The sequence below is a fragment of the Aquila chrysaetos genome, chromosome 17, assembly GCF_900496995.4.
Source record: "Aquila chrysaetos chrysaetos chromosome 17, bAquChr1.4, whole genome shotgun sequence".
Taxonomy (NCBI): Eukaryota; Metazoa; Chordata; class Aves; order Accipitriformes; family Accipitridae; genus Aquila; species Aquila chrysaetos.
The window spans coordinates 16,927,261-16,948,630 of record NC_044020.1 but is presented as its reverse complement, the minus strand read 5'-3'; the positions used below and the strand labels follow the sequence as shown (position 1 = coordinate 16,948,630).

The 21,370-nt window shown below is 35.8% G+C and overlaps 1 protein-coding gene across 4 annotated transcripts in view; it reads right to left on the bottom strand.

Annotated features, from left to right (window-relative positions):
• AEBP2 (AE binding protein 2) overlaps positions 1–21,370 on the bottom strand; it is a 52,247-nt gene that overhangs the window by 5,532 nt on the left and 25,345 nt on the right. For all 4 annotated transcript variants that reach the window (XM_041129601.1, XM_030041137.2, XM_030041135.2 and 1 more), the window contains 3 exons: positions 14,206–14,392; positions 8,444–8,568; positions 2,380–2,447 (listed from right to left, as the gene is read on the bottom strand). In XM_041129601.1, the coding sequence (XP_040985535.1) occupies positions 2,380–2,447; positions 8,444–8,568; positions 14,206–14,392 (380 nt within the window). The remainder of the gene's footprint in view (positions 1–2,379; positions 2,448–8,443; positions 8,569–14,205; positions 14,393–21,370) is intronic.

Genomic DNA, 21,370 nt, shown 5'->3' with positions numbered 1-21,370 from the left:
AATAAACTCCTGCTCTAAAAGTTATTTCCCTCTTGTATAGGAAACAGGTTAAAGACCAGTATTTACTTTTCCTGAAAAAACACTTAATGTACAGGTGACCTGGAACAGTTTAACAGTTTCTCAAGACAACCCAGAGTAGAAAAAGTAAATCATTATTACTAGTTCCATCCAAAAGGCTGATGAACAGCTCAGCACAATGGAAAAGTAATCATCATGACTGCATCCAACTTTTCTAAAGTGTACGTATGTGCAAAGTGTCTTACACGTTCACTGTGTAAGACAGATGGATGACATGAGCAATGATACCTTGCATTTGCTGTTCTTAACTGTAATAACCAAGATGAAATTGAATCTACTCAACACTCAATAATTCAAAACTACATCATTCAGTACAGGAAATATACCCTCTACCTAACCCAATCAAGAGGCAAGAAATATAAATATAAAACACATTATTCCTTTGACCTGACAACCAAATCTACATTCTATCAGGGATGTCTTAACATTAGTGAATAACTTGTCTTTTCCAATGCAGAGATTCTAATATTGTATTCATCTGCATGAGCAAAAAACTCATTCAACACTGTATTAGGAAAAAAGTACTGTGATTTTTTATTTACTTTTCATGTTCCCAGAGTGTTATATGCTTTTTTTAAATGCTTTTTATCTTAAAATGCAATTAACTGTCTTTATCTGTAATATTTTAATAAGAATAATTTCAGAAAGCTGTTACATGCAGTATTACCAGCTGTCCTAAAAGGAAGCAAGAAACTACACTTTTTACTAGAATATTATTTTAGTTATTCTCTCCCAAACTGAATTGAAACTTGTAGTCTACAAGTGCTGCAACGAGCAGCAAAAGCCAAAGACACTTTAAAATTGCAACAAAATGCCAAATGTTGCTGCAGATAACTCATCAGCAACCCTAGTCCTCTGCAAATAAAAGTTATAATAGATTCACACTGCCAAGTCCACACTACTGCACATGGCTAATTCGGGACACTACAAAACTGAGTTAATTTAAACCACCAAAGCAAAGGTAAATTCCTGTTATGCTAAGGCTTAGGATCACCACCCCACTCACTCAAAAGCAGCACTGAATCTAAAAGAACCCCCTGTTCTAAAATTTAATTGCATGAACTATGACTATTTCATCTGAAGCTTAGATATCCTTACCTAAACAATTCTACCAATTTAGAGATATCTTCCTGGTAAAACTGAAGTTCCTTTTAAGAAAGAGCCTCTAAACCTGCATGTCCTACCTAATTATGCAGCTATTCACCTCAGTGTGAGCTAAACATCTCAGTAACTTCCATCTTAACGTGAACTAAACATCCCAGTAACTTCATCTGTATGGAGGACCATGGATCCAGGAATCGGTATGCAGGACTATGGATCCAAGAAATAACTTCTATTATAATTATTCTTACCTTTAAAAGGAAAGTAGTTAATCACCTTAAAACTTGTGGAAGACATGGAGCATACGCCTACTGCCTCTCCTAAAACTACTCTGCCTACTGCTCTCCTACAGCATAGTGGAAACAAAACATTCATTCTACTTTTCCATATAATTAAGATCAAAGTATTTACATAAAAATTCTTTTCTGTGTCAGAAGAAAGATACAAGATCTCAGCTATTTCAAAGAAGTAGATAAATTATTTCTAAAGTACATTTACTACTTCACATGTCCCAAGCCTACCCAAGGGAAGTACCTTCATCCTGTATTAGACACAAGGCTACCCATTTGGAATGAGGCAGAACTTTGAGGGGGGCTGGGGCGGGGGGAGAAAAAAGCAGCCAAACATGCTGGAAGAGTATTCCAAGCTTCCGTGGGAGAATTCAAAGAAGCAGCAATATGAGATGGACACCTTAAAGGGCCAACTGTGGTTATTATACTGTTAAATTGTGGCAGCTAGGCAAAGATTCTTGTAGTACAACTGTTACACTGATGATTGTACGTTTTTCAGTACCTTAAAGTATTTCAGGATCATGATGAATCAGTGGGTAAAACAAAGTTGTCTCAGTGACAAATTTCCTTATGTATATGGCTGGCAAAACCAACGTGAACTCTTCATTCAATAATTAGAGGACTTTGTTATTAACACCCATAGTGACAAAATGCATCAAAAATACAGCTTCAAATTTACCTGACCTGGTATCAGAGTCTAAAGACTTGAAAGCTAAAGTAAAAATCAATTGAAGCATTGCTTATTATTTTTTAAACTTCTAGATTACTTTCTAAAAACCATTTTTTACAACATGAACTTTAATTTAAATACTCAAAGGTATAACATAATTTAGTGACACACAGTTCGTTTACTCCACTGTAAATCCTTCCCCATTTAAATCCTGTATCATATCACTAGCAATATACTCACATGTCCTCTGGGGTCCAATGAAGCAAGAGTTTTATTTTGCCAGAATCTTCTTTTCTTTTAGCTATTACCTGATAATAATTACATAAATCATAATTAAAACCAAATATGCAGATTTTTTTCTCAAAAACTGTTGTTCTTCATGTTCAACTGGACATTCATAAAAGCCAAACTGTTTTAGTCTTTGAAAGTTCTATTAATTCTATACATAGGTAGAATGTACATATCACTACTGAAGCCATTCTTGGCAAGGTTTAATATTTTCCTTTAACATTTGTCTACTGAGTGATCCCTGAAAAAAAAAACCAAAAACAAAACGCATCCTGTAAGTAGTCTTCTTTCTTTTAAAATAGTTCAAATTTTTAAGCAGCTACTCCACAAGCTTTGAAGAACATACATTCTTCTACAAATATGCTCATGTAGTTCCACAAGACACCTATAGAAGGTGCGAGAAACTGATGCAGCTTATAGTTTAATTATAGCATGGCATAAGGATAAAATTTTCTCTCACAAATGCTTTGACATCTGGACACGTCATATGTATAACTTTCTAATTAACCTTTACTCATTCCTTTTCAATACCTAAATGAAGAACTGAATGAGGCAAAGGCTGACAGAGATTCTTTAATGCATACATAACAGGGACCCTTAACACTGTAGAGAGTATAATTGCTACTGTTGTTATACGAATGACAAATCAAATGACATGTCAAAAACCTGTCAACAATTGATAGAGTGTAAGCAGAACATATGTACTCCACTGGTAAGGTCCTGGACAAGAAGTGAGAACTCCTTTCTCAGTTTCTCATACTAGCTCACAGTAGACCAGCACATAAGATACTCTCACAGAGAATAGTTTTTAGGCGAAGGACCCTGAAGCTATACTCCCACCTTTAGCCATGATAAAGTTAGAAATACACACAGAGAAAGTATAAAAAAGATATTGTTCATTCAGGTACAAATATATTCTTTAACACCAGCATTCGGAAGGTACCCCAAAAATTTACAGTATCCAGAAAGACAGAGAAAAGCCATTTGCTTCCTCTTCTACTGATTTACCCTCACCTTCTCCTTTACTACGTCACAATACTTCATACAGATTTTCCCTATTTGCTTCAAACACCAATTGTCCCACTTTCCGCATCTCTGAGCATAAAAAGCTTACTAAATCTTTGAAAGATTCGATACACAGTCACTGCAGATACTGTAAACTCCAAAAGTTTACTAGAGAACCTTTAAAGCACAGAAATACAGAAGGGTGGCAAGTGATCTTTACGAAAAAGGCTAAAGTAAAACGCATACAGAACTTAAATACTGAAGTCCATGATCTGCATCAACCAAACCAATTTCCCACAACTAAATATCATGGTATAATTAAACTTAGTCATTACATTTCAAGGAATTCACAAATTTGTTTAAAGTTTTATTTTTACGACTATGCAGTGATCCTCTAAACAAAAATGATGCAGAGAAAAGTGACCATGGATTTAACAGCCAGATTATTAATACAGATCTATTTGAAATATCTGAAGGTATCAATATGCTTGTAGATGAGAACTGGAATATTGGGTTTGCGTGGCAAGGCTGGGGCGGGGCAGGGGGTCGGGGAGAGACACCTACAGGGGTGGCTTCTGTGAGAAGCTGCTGGAAGCTTCCCCTGTGTCCGACAGAGCCAATGCCAGCCGGCTCCAAGACGGACCTGCCGCTGGCCAAGGCCGAGCCCATCAGTGACAGTGGTAGTGCCTCTGGGATAACAGGTTTAAGAAGGGAAAAAAGTTGCTGTGGTACAGAAACTGCAGCCAGAGAGAGGAGTGAGAACATGTAAGAGAAACAACCCTGCAGACCCCCAGGTCAGTGCAGAAGGAGGGGAGGAGGTGCTCCAGGCGCCGGAGCAGAGATTCCCCTGCGGCCCGTGGGGAAGACCATGGTGAGGCAGGCTGTCCCCCTGCAGCCCAGGGTGGTCCACGGTGGAGCAGATCTCCACCTGCAGCCCAGGGAGGTCCACGCCGGAGCAGGTGGGTGCCCGAAGGAGGCTGTGACCCTGTGGGAAGCCCGCGCTGGAGCAGGGTGCCAGCAGGACCTGTGGCCCCATGGAGAGAGGAGCCCACGCTGGAGCAGGTTTGCTGGCAGGACTGGTGACCCCGCGGGGGACCCACGCAAGTCACAGATGCATATTACATCTAAGTACTAGTTAAAGCTGGGGTTGCTGTCCCTCTATCACATGATCAATAGCACTGCTTCTACAGGGTTTTACAGTATAATTCATGGTGATTCCAGAACATCATAGATCTCTGTGAGAACCACCAAATATCGCCACCTGCATTCTCCAACCGGGGCGGGGGGGGGAGAAAAAAGTACAAACTGACATTAACAATTTCTCATTTTCAGTACAAAATTTAGGAGTCTGCTGTCTTACCATCAACACACTGAGAAGAGAGATATTGGTAAAAACTCAGAAAAATGAAACACTGATGTGCAAAAGAGATTCAAGGTACAAAATTTAGGGCAATTCAAGTACTGCCTGAATTATACCACTGCAAGTATCATTTTCTTATTCTAGAGCCCTAGTAACATCTTCAAGCAATCAGTGCTAAACTAAGGGCTTGAACCAGCTTACACACACACACACACACACACAGACAGAGAAGTTTAACAGGAGGATAAAGTAACTTTCAGCAGTAGAAAATAAAAAAAAATTTTTTTCATAACAGAAGAGCTAATCATATATAATACATGAAAACTATGAAAGTTATAGCTAGGATGCTTTCACACAGAGAGATATACTTGTATCCAATGTGAATTTCGCAGACATTTTCCCCATATCATTGGCTTCTCTTGTCCCTACTAAATTATCAATATTCAAAATCTGACCAATTCACTTGTTTTTGACTGGGATGGAAGATCCTCTCTCCATATATGGAACAAGCCTATCTTTGTTTAATATTAAAGTAGTATGCTAGCTTTCTGTTAGGCGACAACAGAAATCTGGCATCTATAGCTGTCATTGCTTTTTCCCACATATATTTTGAAATTGTAAAATTTAAAAAAGTTTTATAAAAGATATAAAAAGTATTTGATTTTATCACAATTAGTGCAATGAAAATTTTCCCATATGCTAGGCAGGCTAGAGTCAGAAACACAGCTCTGATGCAGACAAATACGAAATTGCAAAAGTTTGGCAAAAAGCAATTGAAAAAATTATTTGCTATTTTGACACTAGTAATCAGAGCTTTATAGTCAAGTCTGCAAGAGTTACAAATGAAATGGAAGAAGTCTAGCATGTCTGCAATAATGATGCTTTGAAGGCTTAAAAATGTTTTGTAAAGAACTTAAGTCCATTTAAGTTTTTCATTTAAAAATATAATTCAGCCACTAGACGTATGCTCAGTACAGCTTTATTTGAAAAAAACTCTTACTATATTCTTTAAATTTCATGCGCTCTCCCAGAAAAAAAAGGGAAATTTAATTTGAATTTATCTCTGTGAAGGAAACGTGCATCAGAGTTGTCTCAAATCAGAAATGGAGTTCTGCTGACCTCTTCTGGAAGAAGAAAAAAAATTCACCCTATAAATTGGTATGCATCTTACTTTATTCACTTATTGTGTTTGAAAGTTTTAAGATTTCAAAACACATAAAACTAGTATCAATACATGTGATTGCTGAACTGAAATATCTAAAAAAGCTAAAAACAGTGAAGAACACTTTAGTATTCAAGTGTTTTAGAGAATTAATTAGCCATTTAAAAAAAACTGGGGCGGGGGGTGGGGCATGGAGGACAGGGTAACCTATAAGCTGCGGTTTTTCATCAGTATAGTATCTGCTCTTTAGGTTAAATGGAAATGCTTGACTTTCTCCATCTGACAATTCAGAGAATCAAAGTACCAAGAATTTGACTCCAATAAAAAAAGCTAAGCAGAAAAAAAAAATCATAATGAAGTCAAAGATGAACCCTGGATGGCAAAAAACATTTCTTCAAAAAGGCTTTATTGATAATTGCATTCTACAGCTTTCCACATCTATAATGAAAAGGATGGGTTTAAAAAAAAAAAAAAAAATATATATATGTATAAGCAGTGCATTTTCATAGAAGATTAAATGTACCTACAGTGATTGCTTAGAAATTATTCACATTAATAATTTTTCACTAGGATATCCATCCTGTAAAATACTGCATTGTGCTGACATTATTCTTATGCTGCATGAAAAAGATAAACATACATCATTTATGTCAGTTTTCAGACAGCAAGACAATTTTATCTTCATTTTTTTCACCTTTCAAATTAATGCCCCTCATAATTACACATTTTTTCTGAAGGTGGACCACACAAACTGTATTATGCTATTTAGCCCGTCACTATTCAAATTCAATGTCCTAATGCTTTTAAGTTATATAAAATGTGTTTGCATCAGAGGTGACCACTAGCTCAGTATAACAGTGTACATCCGCAAGATTGCTTCTATTCTACCTTTTCTTTTTAAAGCAGTTTTTAGGCTGAATCTCATCAATATAGCTGATATCCAGCACAAGCCCACGCAACTGTAGCAGCACACTAAAATAGGGTAGCAAAGTGCAGCATAGGGCTGGAATCTTAGAACAGTTCTCCCACTGGTACCACCTCTCCCACAAATGAAGTCGAAGCAATTTCAGATCTAATCAACCCCCTACCATCTCAAGTGACGCATGCATGGATAAGCTAAGAGGATTTTCACCACTTCCTCCAAGTTAATTCGAAGCAGTTTTAGAGCACATTCCTCCCTCTAATTCCATCTCCTATGAATTATTCCAATAGCCAGAGGTGAGCTTCCACAACCAAGTGGTCTGTCTGGATAACCTTTCAGATTAAAGCAAGCTGTGAATGGGAAGAGAATCTGCTTTTCTCACAGCATTGCAAAATCCATGTTGGCCAGCAAAACTAGAATGAGATTTAAATACAGTAACAGCTCAGCCACCTGCAGACCTCCACTTGCAGCTGGTGCTCAATGCACATAAAGTTCAGGAATAATCATTTGGGAAAAATTTCTAATACAGGCCACAGATATTTATAGCAATCATCAGTCTTGTAGAACAGGACGAAATAAGTTTCATGCACATAAAATCATCTTTTATTTATGGAAAGACTGACAGTTCAACAGTTTGAATCATGTGTTAACCTTAAGCCATAACTGAAGACAAAGCAGTCAGCATTCCTTCTTTGGACAATTTGCAGTTCATCTTGCACTAGTCTGCCAATTTACAAAGCATGCTCCCCCCCCCACCCCACCCCTTTTGTCCCACCTCTTAATTTTTTTCTTCAGCTGAGTCTCTACCTTTTATGTGCCCGTATCTCCCAATTTGGTTAAGAAAACCTGAGGATACATAGCTTTTTGAACTTCTGATCCCTGTACCCCAATTCAGTGCTTTTTTTTTCCCCCATTATGAACTTTTTAAAATTAATCCTAAAGTCTAGCCTATCCAAACACAAGTGAAATTAACAAAATAGCATATGGAAACAGGACTAAAGGCCAGTTTCCCACCTGGTACTTTTCTCCTTCTAGCAATTCACTGACATTTTGGTAGTAAGTTTATTAAAAAAAAAAAAAAAAAAAAGGCGGGGGTGGACACGATACATTTATTCAGGATTATATCTTTTAAACTGAAAAAAAGGAATAAACCCAAATTTCAGATCAGCATCTTTAAATATTCAATTATACAATTACCTTCAAAATATTCCTTGTGATAAATTAGCACTGACACTCACGACTATGGCAATGCCATCTGAATTGCATTCTTATTTAGAAGATATAGACAAATTTTTCTGCAACACATACTTGTTGTTAGATATTTCCCCAAGTGTATCAGACAGGAAATGTTGCAAGCTATTCAATTTGTGAGCTAGAACAACTATTAACACTACTTGTAAAAAGTTTTTACTAATAGAAATGGACAAATCAACAACGTAAAATACCCACTGTTACTTACTTCTGATTAAATGCCTACTGCAGTAAGAAGAAAACAGAAATCCTTCTGAAGTATTAGATTTTTTAGACACATAGGTAAACAAATAGAATGCATAATATATATACTTACGGTACTATGAAATACAACACTGTGGCCTTTTCCTAAACTTTCTATATGTGCCGAGAGGTTAAAGCAGATGGCTCGATGTCTTATAGCATCCAGTGTTTGCGCATCAAAGAAGTCATGAGGTCTTGCTAGAAAAAAAGGAAAAGAGACCCTTAGTGTTAAACACATTGAAAGCATTCAAACACAGTCAAGCATGTAAATAAGAGAGGTGTCATTAGTAAATCATTTATCATTCTGGCAATAGCACTACCTTGTCAATGAGTTGTAAACATCCATTTAACTGAGGAAGAAATGACTCCAAGAGGGGCACAATTCATTTAAGCTTGGTCAAAACAGACTCCTTGTAGATGAAACAGCTATTTTGACAAACTGAATTACAGTCGCTCATTTTTTTTAAGTTTCAAGTGAATTTTATTCTTTTTTAATCTTCAAAATTAAGAATTCATTAATTTTGGTGAGTACCTCTGGGAACATCCATTGCTATAATCTCTTTAAAAAAAAAAAGTTCCAGTACAAAGAAACTAAATGCAGAACTCATTAATAAATGTGAGTTCTAATTTAATGCAAAACCAGCCCAGTTAGGTTGTGATGTTTATGGAAACCTAACTGGCCAAGTCACCCTTTCAGCACAGTCAATAGTTTCAATATTGCTGCTGTGACTTTTTGGAAAATAGTATTAAAGTACTTCAAAACATGATAGTGCATACAATCAACATCTTAAAAGCAGAATTGTATCTATACCTTATTTCTTAACTTTACTAAAAACAATCTGGTCTGATCTAATTTATAATCACTGAAAAATCCAGCTATTTCCAGTGAGTACTGGGATGCTGCAAAGAGTTCAACAATGGCACTAAAACCAAAACTGCTTCATACTGCAGTAGAACACAAAGCTAAGTATTAAGAAAGAATTACTGTGAACATACAGAAAACACTAACTCGTCAAGAAATCTTTTATCTCTACGAGTAATAATGCTGAAAAGTCACATGAAAAACTCCACACTGCTTGATACATTTCTATGTACAAATTGTCATTCCATATTCTTTGATTATTAGTAAACAGATTATTTTCTAGCCAAAAAACACCAACTGCATCACACACTACACTTCAATTTATAATGAGTAAAGTGCAATTAACATCCATCTGATATTTTACAAGTAGTCTAAAACCAGCAGGCACTAATAAAGCCCTTTTCCTTTCAGAAAAGGATTTTTATAGTTAAGTGTTTCTTGAACAGTAAAAATTTACTGAATTCTGATTAGGAGTATAAAGAAGGTCTATCAATTCTACAGTAAAAATACTTTAACTAAAAAATAACTGCTACTAGGCATATATTTGCATACTGTTAGAAATACTTCACACAAATATTTAAAAATATACCATATAGTACAGTAGTAAAATTACATGAGCAAATAAAGTATGAATGAAAGTATTCAGATTTTTTAAGCCTTATTTGAGAGCAGTAGTTCTCTATATAACACACTAAAATTAAAATTAAGAATATGAGTCATGAGTTGATATTACATTATCAAGTATATATCATCCCATAATCTGCAAAAACAGTGATTCAAAGTTCTGCTGTCTTCATTTAAAACAACATCTATATTCCTTTTCACCAAGATTATCTATCCATTATTTCAAAACAAACTACAAATTCCACTTGAAGGTAGTACTTGCTACACTCCTAGGACTAACTGTTGTTAAGCATTCATCTGTACATTATGTCCTGTCCTTACTCTATCTCAGCTGGATACTGCCAATTAGGCAATCATCTCACTGAAACGTTTTCTCACTGTAAGTGGTAACATAGAACCACAGCTCATGCTGCAGGTGGTCAGTGATGCAAGCATATAAATATTTTACAAATAAATATGAGGGAAGAAGGAAGGGAGGGTAGAAAGGAAAAGACAACCCCTAATTTTTGCTTTTGGTTTCACATAGCAAATTTCTTCAGGATTTACCATTGAATAATATTCAACAGATGCAGAAGAAAGGGCATAAATTGTCAAAGGCATATGAATAGTTTTATTTATTCCTTACTGAGTGTTAATGCTGTATCTTCTATGTATCTTAAACCTATTCCCTCAAAATTATTTTCAGATTAAGATATCTCCCTTCCTGCTTAATACAAGTTCCAAGTACACATCAATTAAGTCAAATAAATTAGAATCTTCATCCCAGTAGCCTACTAAATTAAATTCCAAGTCTTAGATAACTAACATAGTCTTACTGTCAAATTCCACGAACAGTTAAGTTTCCTTATCTTGCTTACATTTCTCCAGTGAAATTAATTGTCATGCTTGTTAATAACTATAGCATCATCTTTGTTATTGGAAAAGCAAGTGACAATATTGTAAATATAATCTTAGGTTCTGAAAAATTCTTTGAAGGTAGCTTCAGAACAGCAATACTATGATCTATTTTAGAGACACACACTTTCAATATGTTTGGCTCTATACCTCTAAATGACAGACTACATGGGGCAGTGAATGTGTATAAGGCTATCCAGAAGAAAAAGCAAGCTACTGACTGGAATCCTGAATTATTCTGGAACATCAACATTTATATGGCAAATCAGATGGTCTCTATAGCACCATTAATGTAACCAGCTATAAGGGTATCTATAGTAAAACATGCTTTCATCACAAGAGTACTAATTTCCAAACTTAAAAAAACCCACATACTATTTACAGACAGGAAAAGAGAAATGCAAAACAGTTTAAGAATGGCAAGATGTTACAAAAAAAAGGAAAAAGAAGAATGAAGTAACAGTAAGAATTCTCTTTATAGTCTAAGTTAGAAGATCATGTTGTCATCACATAAAAAGTCACAGTAAAGTCTCCTTTTTTTATTTATGCATTAATGCCTCAGAAGAGTGTTAACCTTCAGATATAAAACAGATGAAGCAAACTTATTGATTTGCTGTATTTAAACTATTAAGAATTTATACACAAGTATGCTGCAATAGCAGCATGTATTAGCAATCAATTGCCAATAAATATTTAGTAAGCCACTTACGCCTTGCAAAAAAAAGCCTGGGTCTAATCAAACCAAGAGGAGGTAGAAAGAACACGTTGATAACATTTTTTCCAGGAGAAAAATTGTTTTGTGATGCAAAACTATAATTTTTCATCAAATGATTATTTGTGAACAATTTAAACAGATTGTACACTATCAAATAGCATCTTGCTTTACATCCATTTGTCATAACTTCCTGTAACACAACTTGCAGAGAACCTGGTACATATGTTCAACACCTCTCCTTTTGGACACTTTTAAAATATCTAAGTATGAATCTATGTTCCTAGCTTTATATACTCTAGACTGAAAATACTTAATGCTGTTATTTTGTTACTTTCTCTTCTTAGATAAAGGTCCTTCCCCTCCTCCATTCTTCTTGAAAAGGCAAAACACACAAACTTGCACTCTTCATTCTTTAACTAAAACTAAGCTAACAAACAGAAAGACAAGCAAAATTGTATTAGCCCTTTGTGGTAGCCCAATTAGCACCTAATCAACAATAATCCACACAAAGTTTTAAAGAAAAGCTACCTATACTTAGCATTTTCAGAAAATGCCATCAACTTTGGATATATTTCTGGGTCACATACCCTCTGGAGAAATACATTACAGTAGTCAGTTCCCAACTCAGTTAGAGATGATTTTTGCCTTAAGGCAAAACTCTACAGCCAGCATTGCATTCATCTCAAGAGGCAAGAAGATAAAAAAATTGCTCAAGCAGCTGTCATTTTTCTTCCTGCGCAACACTTGATCAGGACAGCAGAGCATTCAAGTACTACAGTCTGGTCTTTAACATTCCCATAATATTTACTACCTACTTTTTTTTTTTTTTGCCATAGATACATTCAAGAATTCTGAAGTAAATTCTTATTATGACTAGAACACCTTAGCAGATAATTTGAAGTTTTAACTACGAAGCTCTGATTTGAAACTTTTAAGTTAATAATGTTCATCAATTACTAATAAAATGCCAACCTGAAAAACTATTTCTACATATACTGGGGGGAGGACGGGACTGAATTAAGGTGAATTAAATCAGCCACCTAACAAAATCAATATGGAGAAGTAAGCTAAGATGCAACTCAGAAATCTCTGAAAGTGAAAATTTTGAAGTGGCCAGTCTTGGACATCTATATTTTGTTTGAGTAACACAGTCAACAAATCAAGATAATCTTTTAGGAACCTGCAACTATTCCAAGTAAGTCTCTCATTGAATCCAAGATGAACTAAAAAGATAAAAGCATTTAAAAAAAAGTGAAAGAAAAAAAAACCATAGCCAAAGTTAACAGTGACTCTTCTAGCACTGAACTGCATAGTTGTCACACAGTGTGGAAGACAGACAGAGGAAATAAACTTCTCAAAATTTTAGGTGATACTGTAACTGTCCAGGACAGGCTTCTTTGCATTCAAGGCAGAAACATGACCACTGCTTCACAAATTTCAGTTGCTTAAAACACAGGTGAGGTATTAAGATAAGAATAGTCACAATCAAGTGGTATAATCACTTAAGACCACTAGTATGTGCATCCATTGTTGCAGTACTATTTGAATAATTGGTAACTACTTCTTCACAGGAAGAGAAAGATCAATACAGCGAAGTGTTCTGCCACACAAGAGTTCTGGAAAAATAAGATTGTAATTACTGACCCAGCAAAGTAACACAAGTTTTACAGCACACCATCACTAAAATCCTACCACCAGCCAGGAGACAGGACTGAAATAATTGTCTGCTTATGAACAGAGCTCCATTTCTGTGGACAGTATGAGATATAACAGGTCCAGTGGTTCATAAAAAAGGTGTCTGGCACTTCTCTCCAATACTGTAAGGTTGACTTTATACCACAGGTAAAAATTAATAGAAGTTTTTTCTTCAGCCATTGACATAGCAGCAGGAAAAAAAAAATATCTAAATCGGTTTTTACATGTCTCTAACTGTCACTGTAACAGTTTGAAATTAGTAAATAATCAGTTCAGTACTGGAGAGTTGCATCCAAAGCGATTATAAAACAAAGGTAATGTTTTTAACAAGCCTAGTCTTTCCTAACTATTTCTCTAAATAAATTTGACATGGTTATTAGTCTGATGCTAGGACAACTCAGAAATCAAACAATTGGATCAAACCAGACTGGAAAATGTACTAGGTAAGTGATTATTACTTGCTAGAGGAAACAATTCTCACTTTAAATGATAAATCACACTTCTCAGCACATTGGTTCACATAAAATTAACAAATATCAACTGTGCAGAGCAAGATTTAAAAGATGAAGCAAGTCAACTCTGCCCCAAATTAGATCTTGGTTATGCTCATAAAACTGTCATTAAGCTAATGAAATGTGCTCAAAAGAGAGCTTATACAATATGCATTTATCTCCAATTTATATGAATCTGCAATCTCTGTCTGCAGTGCTGAACTTCAGATCTCACCCTCACTAAACACAACATTTTCCAACAGTAACATAGTTAGTAAACCAAAAGTGACTCTAAAATGAAAAGCATCTTTTGCATTGTAAATTCAAACTGTTGCTCACAGAAAACTGATCTTTTCTACTGAACACATAGATGCTTTACCCTAAAAAGGAACACAGAATCTGGAATTGTTTTCCTCCCACCACAAGGGATGCCAACAATATAATAGTAAAGATCACCAACTCTATCAGACCCACATCTGCAGAGAAACAACCACATTGAAGAGGAACTTCCTAAGACAAAACTTTCAAGAACTTCTACTTCTGGAAATACTTACGTAATGATCGTCGTCTCTTGTTCTTTAACTTTCTTCTTTTATTCATTCCAGCTTTAGATGGAGATTCCTCTTTGGCCTTTGGCTGACTGGCAACTTTTGAAGAGTTCTGCTGGCTGAAGTGTGTTGGCACATGACGGGCAAGTCCTCCCTGAGATGCAAAGCTGGCATTGCACCCACCAACTACACACTAATGAGAAAAGAACAGAACAACTGTATCAGCATGTTATACAGCACTCATTCACAGGAGTTTGATAGATCTTTCAGTTTGACTTTTCTTGCTCAACCTCCAACACACTAAAAGGAAAAGAAATTCTTAATGACCATGCAATTCTTAAAAACAAAACCAGAAGCATAACCTGAAATAAATTTCTATCTGAACTTTAGAACTCTCAATAATTATTCCATGGTATAGTAATTTTTTTCTATGCTATATAATATTCTATAATATTGTATAGCATAAAACCAATCTCAAACAATGCACTGACAAACTCTTCCCACAGAAAATAAATGCTTCTGAATAACTTTCCCCTTCACAGACCAACATCCCCTTGTCTTTCAAAATACTGCACTGTTATTCTGTATTTCAACAGTTCTCCAATCTTCTGCATTTGATAACAGTAATGTTCTCCAACGTCCTCCTTTCCTGTGACAAGGCAGAAGTAAAGAAACCATACATCCTTACCCACATTAAATCTGAAACAGCTTAATGCTTTTTGTAAATGCTATACAAAGCCAATAAACAGTTATCTTACAGTTCTGTCTAAAACTTTTAACTTCAGTAACTTGAAAGTTGTATTAATTATTTATACATTTATTTTGGGATGCTACTATTAAATAAGAACTTTCTTAAATACTTCTGAAGTAAAGAAAATGGCCTCTCCTTCTCAAATAAAAAAATAAGAAAATGTCCAACAATAATTAAGCAGAAACACAGAAATCGCAAGATACATGCAACTAAGCTAGTACTGGCTACAATGATTATTGGTATTTTTATAAGTATTTGGTTTATATTTACAATTATTTCATTTGCAAAATGAGTATTTAAATTATACAGCTGGGGAGGGAGGCACAAACTTTTTCTTTTGTGCTCTGACCTTACAAGGGTAATAGAAAAGTGATTTTAAGATACGCATTCCATCATTGGCTGCAATGAATTGTGTATCCACATGATTGATTTTTCTTCTTATCCAGAGAATAGTAGTAGGGCAAATGAGTTGACCCAGCCAGTAGCACAAACTGCATCACCACTCTAAACCATTGGAAACTTCTTTTTCCACACCTGTTCTGCTCCTCCCTCTCCTTCCCCTCTTCCTCAGCTCTTCCATCTGTACCCATCCTGGTTTCAGCTGGGATAGAGTTATTTTTCCTTCTAGTAGCTGATATAGTGCTATGTTTCGGGTTTAGTATGAGAAGAACGTTGATAACACACTGATGTTTTCAGTTGTTGTTAAATAGTGTTTACACTAAGTCAAGGATTTTTCAGCTTCTCATGCCCAGCCAGCAAGAAGGCTGGAGGGGCACAAGAAGTTGGCACAAGACACAGCCAGGGCACCTGACCCAAACTGACAAAAGGGGTATTCCATACCATGTGACGTCATGCCGAGTATATAAACTGGGAGGAGTTGGCCTGGGGGGAATCACTGCCCAGGAACCAACTGGGCATTGGTCAGCAAGTGGTAAGCAATTGCATTGTGCATCACTTGTTTTGTATATTCCAATTCTTATTATTGTCATTTTATTATTATTTTTATTATCATTTTCTTCCTTTCTGTTCTATTAAACTGTTCTTACCTCGAACCACGAGTTTTACTTTTTTTTTTCCTTCCCCAATTCTCTCCCCCATCCCACTGGGTGCAGGGGGAAGCAAGTGAGCAGCTGCCTGGTGCTTAGTTGCTGGCTGGGGTTAAACCACAACAACCTCTCTTCTGTAGCAATTCCCGTCAAAGCAAACTGATGAGGCAGCTCCAACAGGAGTTTGGGAATAAGTAACACTGCAACTATGTACGCAGTGCTAAGGTTTCTCTGAAGACTAAAGATGAATTTGCAAGCTCTCACAGTAATCTGCCCCAAGGCTGCAAATTTGATTGAAAGACAAGAAAACAGCAGTAGAACACCACTCAGCATGTTTTGTCCCTAAAACCCAGCTGTGCTGTTTTGTCCCTAAAACCTGTGCTGTTTTCCAACTGTGGCTGCAGAATTGAAAAGTCTATTTTTGCCTCAGACCTAGCAAATGATTTTCCATGATCTTCATAAAACAATATAGTGTCCATGAAGAGAAAAACCTGTGTTATCCCCAAGGACTAAATACTTGCTATAGGACTAAAAATATATGCGTATATTTCAAGACAGTAAAAGACAAAAAATAGGAGGACATTTTCCACATTTTTATTCTCCCCCCACCCCCTTCTTTTTTTTTTAAGGGAAGTTAAGGAAAGTTTTCTAAGTACTGAGCTAGCTACAAACATATAATTCCCTGGCAAAAAGCTTTAGGATCCTTCACACCGTATTTGTTCCTCCCTGTCTCCCCCACCAATAAGTATCTTAAGATTTGTGAAGATTTTTAGCAAAAATCTACCTATGCTTTTTTACCTTGCCCTATAATTTCCTATGTTCCAACAACAGCAATATTGTATACTTACACTGTAGTGACTCACCATGCTAAGAAATCCCAGCACACCTATGAAATTCAAAACACTCAAGATCCAAATCTCATTTACACTACAGTAACCTCAATGCAATATTTATTACTTCAAATTAATAATGAAGATTGACATTTATATACTTACAGAATCATAGAATGGTTTGGGTTGGAAGGGACCTGTAAAAATCATCCTGTTCCAACCCCCCCTACCATGGGCAGGGATACCTCCTACCAGATTAGATTGCTCAAAGCCCCACCCAACCTGACCCACTTAAGTCGTATTAAAGATGATCAAACTCACCATCAACAGATACAGGTAAAATACATGTGTGCATTAGTTCAAACAATTTTTTATTCTCCAGTTTTTAAGTCCTTGAAATAGCTATCTTGCCCATAAAAGCAGTTTCATCAAACTAAACTAAGCAACTAAACCTAAACTTAGATCTGCCAAACACTGACAGAAAAAAACACGCAAAACCCCCCATATCTTGAAATTCAATCACACTGAGAAATTAAAATTTCAGTCTTGCCAATGCCTGCTAGAGGTCAAAAATAACCTAAAGTCTCAGTACAGTGCATGCATTACCACATTCCAAGTTTATTACAATATAATATCAAAAGGCAATACCTTCTGAAAACAACACATAAACTTTGTGTCAGGCACATTTCTAAAACTTTTTAAAACACAAGTTCATAAGGCTTAATTGTATTTCTTGTCAGATAGGAAACATTGTTTTATGACAAACTGCAGTTTGACTCAGTGTCATAACTTTTGTCTAGTCATGTACAAAGAAAACACAGATACTCTATATGGATTATCTACAGAAGCTACCACTTTTCTTGCTCTACCAAAGTTTTACTTTCAAAAGCCCCAAACCAGCATCCTTAAATCTTCAATATATGCAACTTGCAACTATAAATGATTATTTTTCCAGAATGCCTATTTATAGTCTGCAGCCACAGTATGAATTATTTGCAGAAATCGTTACATTCAGATATTGTGTAGTTTGAGACTACCTGATCATGTCATCAAATAACCAACAGCTGATATAGCAAAGATGACACAGAGTGCCTTTGTAGTAGACAGGAAATAGTAGAAGAGGAGAAAAATCTTACCTGGTTTTTTCTTTTTTTTCTCTAAAATAATATATCCAGCAATCCGTTACTAATGGGTAAAGTCTCTTCTCTCCAAAGATAAAGGAGCAGTTCAGGCTGTCACTTCAGGATCTCTGGACGGTAAGTCACACCAAATCAGCTTCCCACCAGATAATAATACAGATCTAGAGGGCTTCTAATAAATCAAACTCAACTATTATGCACAACTTTAAACCAATCTCTTCATTTTTCCCCCAAAACCTAAATCTCAAAATTTTGCATTCGATTTTAAATATGATAGATTGGGTCCGGATTGGTGGATATGTTACTTCAAGAGAAAATAAGTCAACACGTAAGAAGTTTAATTTCTCCAGTGTACCCATACCCACCATTATTAATGGGCAGTAATGACCAGTGACTTTAACAAACAGGATATAAAAATATCTAGCAATACAGGTTTTTTTCCTAAATTCAAAATAACCAAATCTCCTTTTTAGAATATTCAATATGCAATTTTTCCAATAAATCTAATTGGACATCTGGATAAACCTTCTTATTGTCTCAACATCTAAGTGTTCAGGCAGAATGCCTTTACATTTTCTATCTGCATCTGCAGTGCTCTAATGGATAGAAGATACTCTGCCAAGAGAGTAACAGACATGAATTCCAAATGAGGACTGAAGCTGCTTGTCTGTGTTTTCTATGTTTCAACAGGTGTTACTCTACTGAGAGTCATACCAAATACAGTCACCCCTTAATGAATTCTGGAAGTTACAGGTGGAAGAATGAGCACCAAATTTCATTATTAGTTTCTTCCCCCCTTCTAAACAAAGGATGAAAGACTCCAATGAACTTGTGTACTGTCATTCAATGTTACTGAAAGCATTTACTCCTCATGAGCAAACCTTGCATTACTGATCTTAACATTAAGAGCATACCCACTGGAATCAGTATGTGAAAGCAGTTGGTAGCATACCCACATGCAGTCTTATATTTACGGAAGATTGCTATATGCAATTATTTCGCATAAAATCTCCCACTGTTTTGTGCTCACTCTACTATTTGTCCTTTCATTGTGCCTAACATCTTGTAGTGGTCACCTAGACTACATTTTAAGAGTTCATTTCATATGTCTTCAAGTAACTTCCAATGCCTTGTACAGCAACAAGGCATGGCAAGTAGTACTTCTTTTTGGGGGGGGTGGGGTTTTTTTATTATTGTTGGGGTTTTTTGATTGGGTTTTGGGGGTGTTTTTTTCCCCAGTACCAGAAACCATGCTGGAAAATGCAGGTTGTCACAGCACATTAACTATTCAAATACTTATTATTTTTAACAGCCAAGTTTAAGACAAGTAATATAGAATTTCTTCAATCACTTTTTCTCAGCTTGCCAAAGACCGTTACCAGCATCCGTTTTCTAACTCAGTGGATTATTCCTCTAGATTCACCTGCCTACATGCTCTGAAAGCCTGAAAGTTTTTAAGTTGCTGAACCCTTGACAGGACCACCACTACATGTTGATGATACTCCACAATATTCCACCAGTTTCTAAAAAGCTGCAAAACTTACACAACAGCAGAACTAAAAAAGAATGATGTTTATGTTTTTCTCTCTCAACTCTGAATGCAAAATCATACACAAACATGAACATACTAAATGTTTTCAGAGAAACAATTAACATGCTCTGAGAATACCTATATTAAATGAATCTCTACAAAGACAAAAAAAAAAAAAAAATTAAAGGATGACTAGAATCAGACTGCAATAAGCAAAGAGAAAACTTCCAGCAGCACAAGAGCAATAAACTTCAGGTATTAAGAGGAGCAGAATAACTTCAAAACTACCTAACAGTGGGCCAAAGAAGGCCGGTAAGTTCTCAACCAGCAGAATGTTCTGCAAGACCAGTTTGTTTGTTCCTCTTGACAAGAAAAACAAATCTAGGAAATGGTGCTTATCAAAAGTAGGATTGGAAAAGCATGCTGCTTTGCAGAAATCGTATTTGACTACAGACTGAGAACTAGCTGCAATGGTAACTATGTCTCATTTGATGGACACTTTTTCTTTGGTAAAGGGATTGGTGGTTGCCCTAGGAAGAGACACTTTATCAGTAACAAAACTTAGTGATGGTGGCCTCAAAAAAACAAGCAAAAAAAAAAAAATCCATCCATGTGTTCCACAAGAAACCCAAGGCCATCAGTATTAAAAACTTAGAAAAAAAGGAAGGGAATACACAGAAAAGCAATATGATGACTAAAGGGGAAATGAGGTCCTGAATTCTGCCCAAAGATCTAAGGTATCTTTTTTTTTCCCCCTTAGTTCAGCAGATGACTCAGATATAAAATGTCTCCTCCTTATGAACTGGACATACGCTACCAGGAAATTGCCCCATATAAAAATGGAGATAGCATAACAAAGGTCTCAAAAACAGGTATTCATAAGGAAATTTACCTTTTCTGACACAGGTATTGCATGCAATATTAATGCTGAGGGGGACACACTAAACCACACAAACAGAAAAACCAGGAGAAACTTAGATAAATATGAAACTTTTTGCCGTTGTAATTTAGAATTGAGTTCATTTCTGTGACAAATTAATTACACAGTCACATAGTTTATATGAATGCAAGGAAAGGGCAGGTAAACCCACAAAGACCTTTTAACATGAAAGCACAGCAGCTCATTTACAGCTGGATAAGCTTTTAATCAAAGGACAACACCATGTGTATCACAAAAATAAATAATTAAACCCAAAATGAGCAACTACATAAAATGAGTCCACTTGCAAGCAAAAGGGTGACAGGACAGGGACATATCCTTCAACAGAGTAGTTATAGTGCAAAGGAGACCTTTATGCCTGAGACAGTCCCCAACTGCCTTTCAATTTAAGAAAATACTTTTGTCTCTTATTTTAACTAGAAATATGAGAATATAGTAACCTGCCATATATTTATTACTCTTCTCTGGTCATTATACGATTATAGTGTTCTTTTACCTTCATAAAAGTAAATTTTCCATGCTTTTAATTGTCACTTTCCTAGCTAACTTTCTTTGCTTTTCTTAGAAACATCCTGAACAGCCGTTCTTCAGACAACAGCATACACCTATACTATTTCCATCACTGTCTTTTATGGCTTTCCTCAAAAATCCTGACATTCATTTACTTATTTTTTAAATAAACACTGAATGAAAAGGTATTTTCAGCAAGTTCTCTAAAATGACAGATTCCTTCCTCCTATGCTAGAACTCAAGTATATTCTCACAAGGCAATAGAAATTTCATTTGTAATTTAGGTTTTGGGAGATATCTTGTCTGCAGTAATCATCAAGAACAAGAGTTCCTTAATCCAACTCTGACTTCAAAAAATTTGGCTTTTCCTAAAAGGTGAGCAATTAAGATTTATGAGAACAGCTAAATGCACCTAACGGAAACA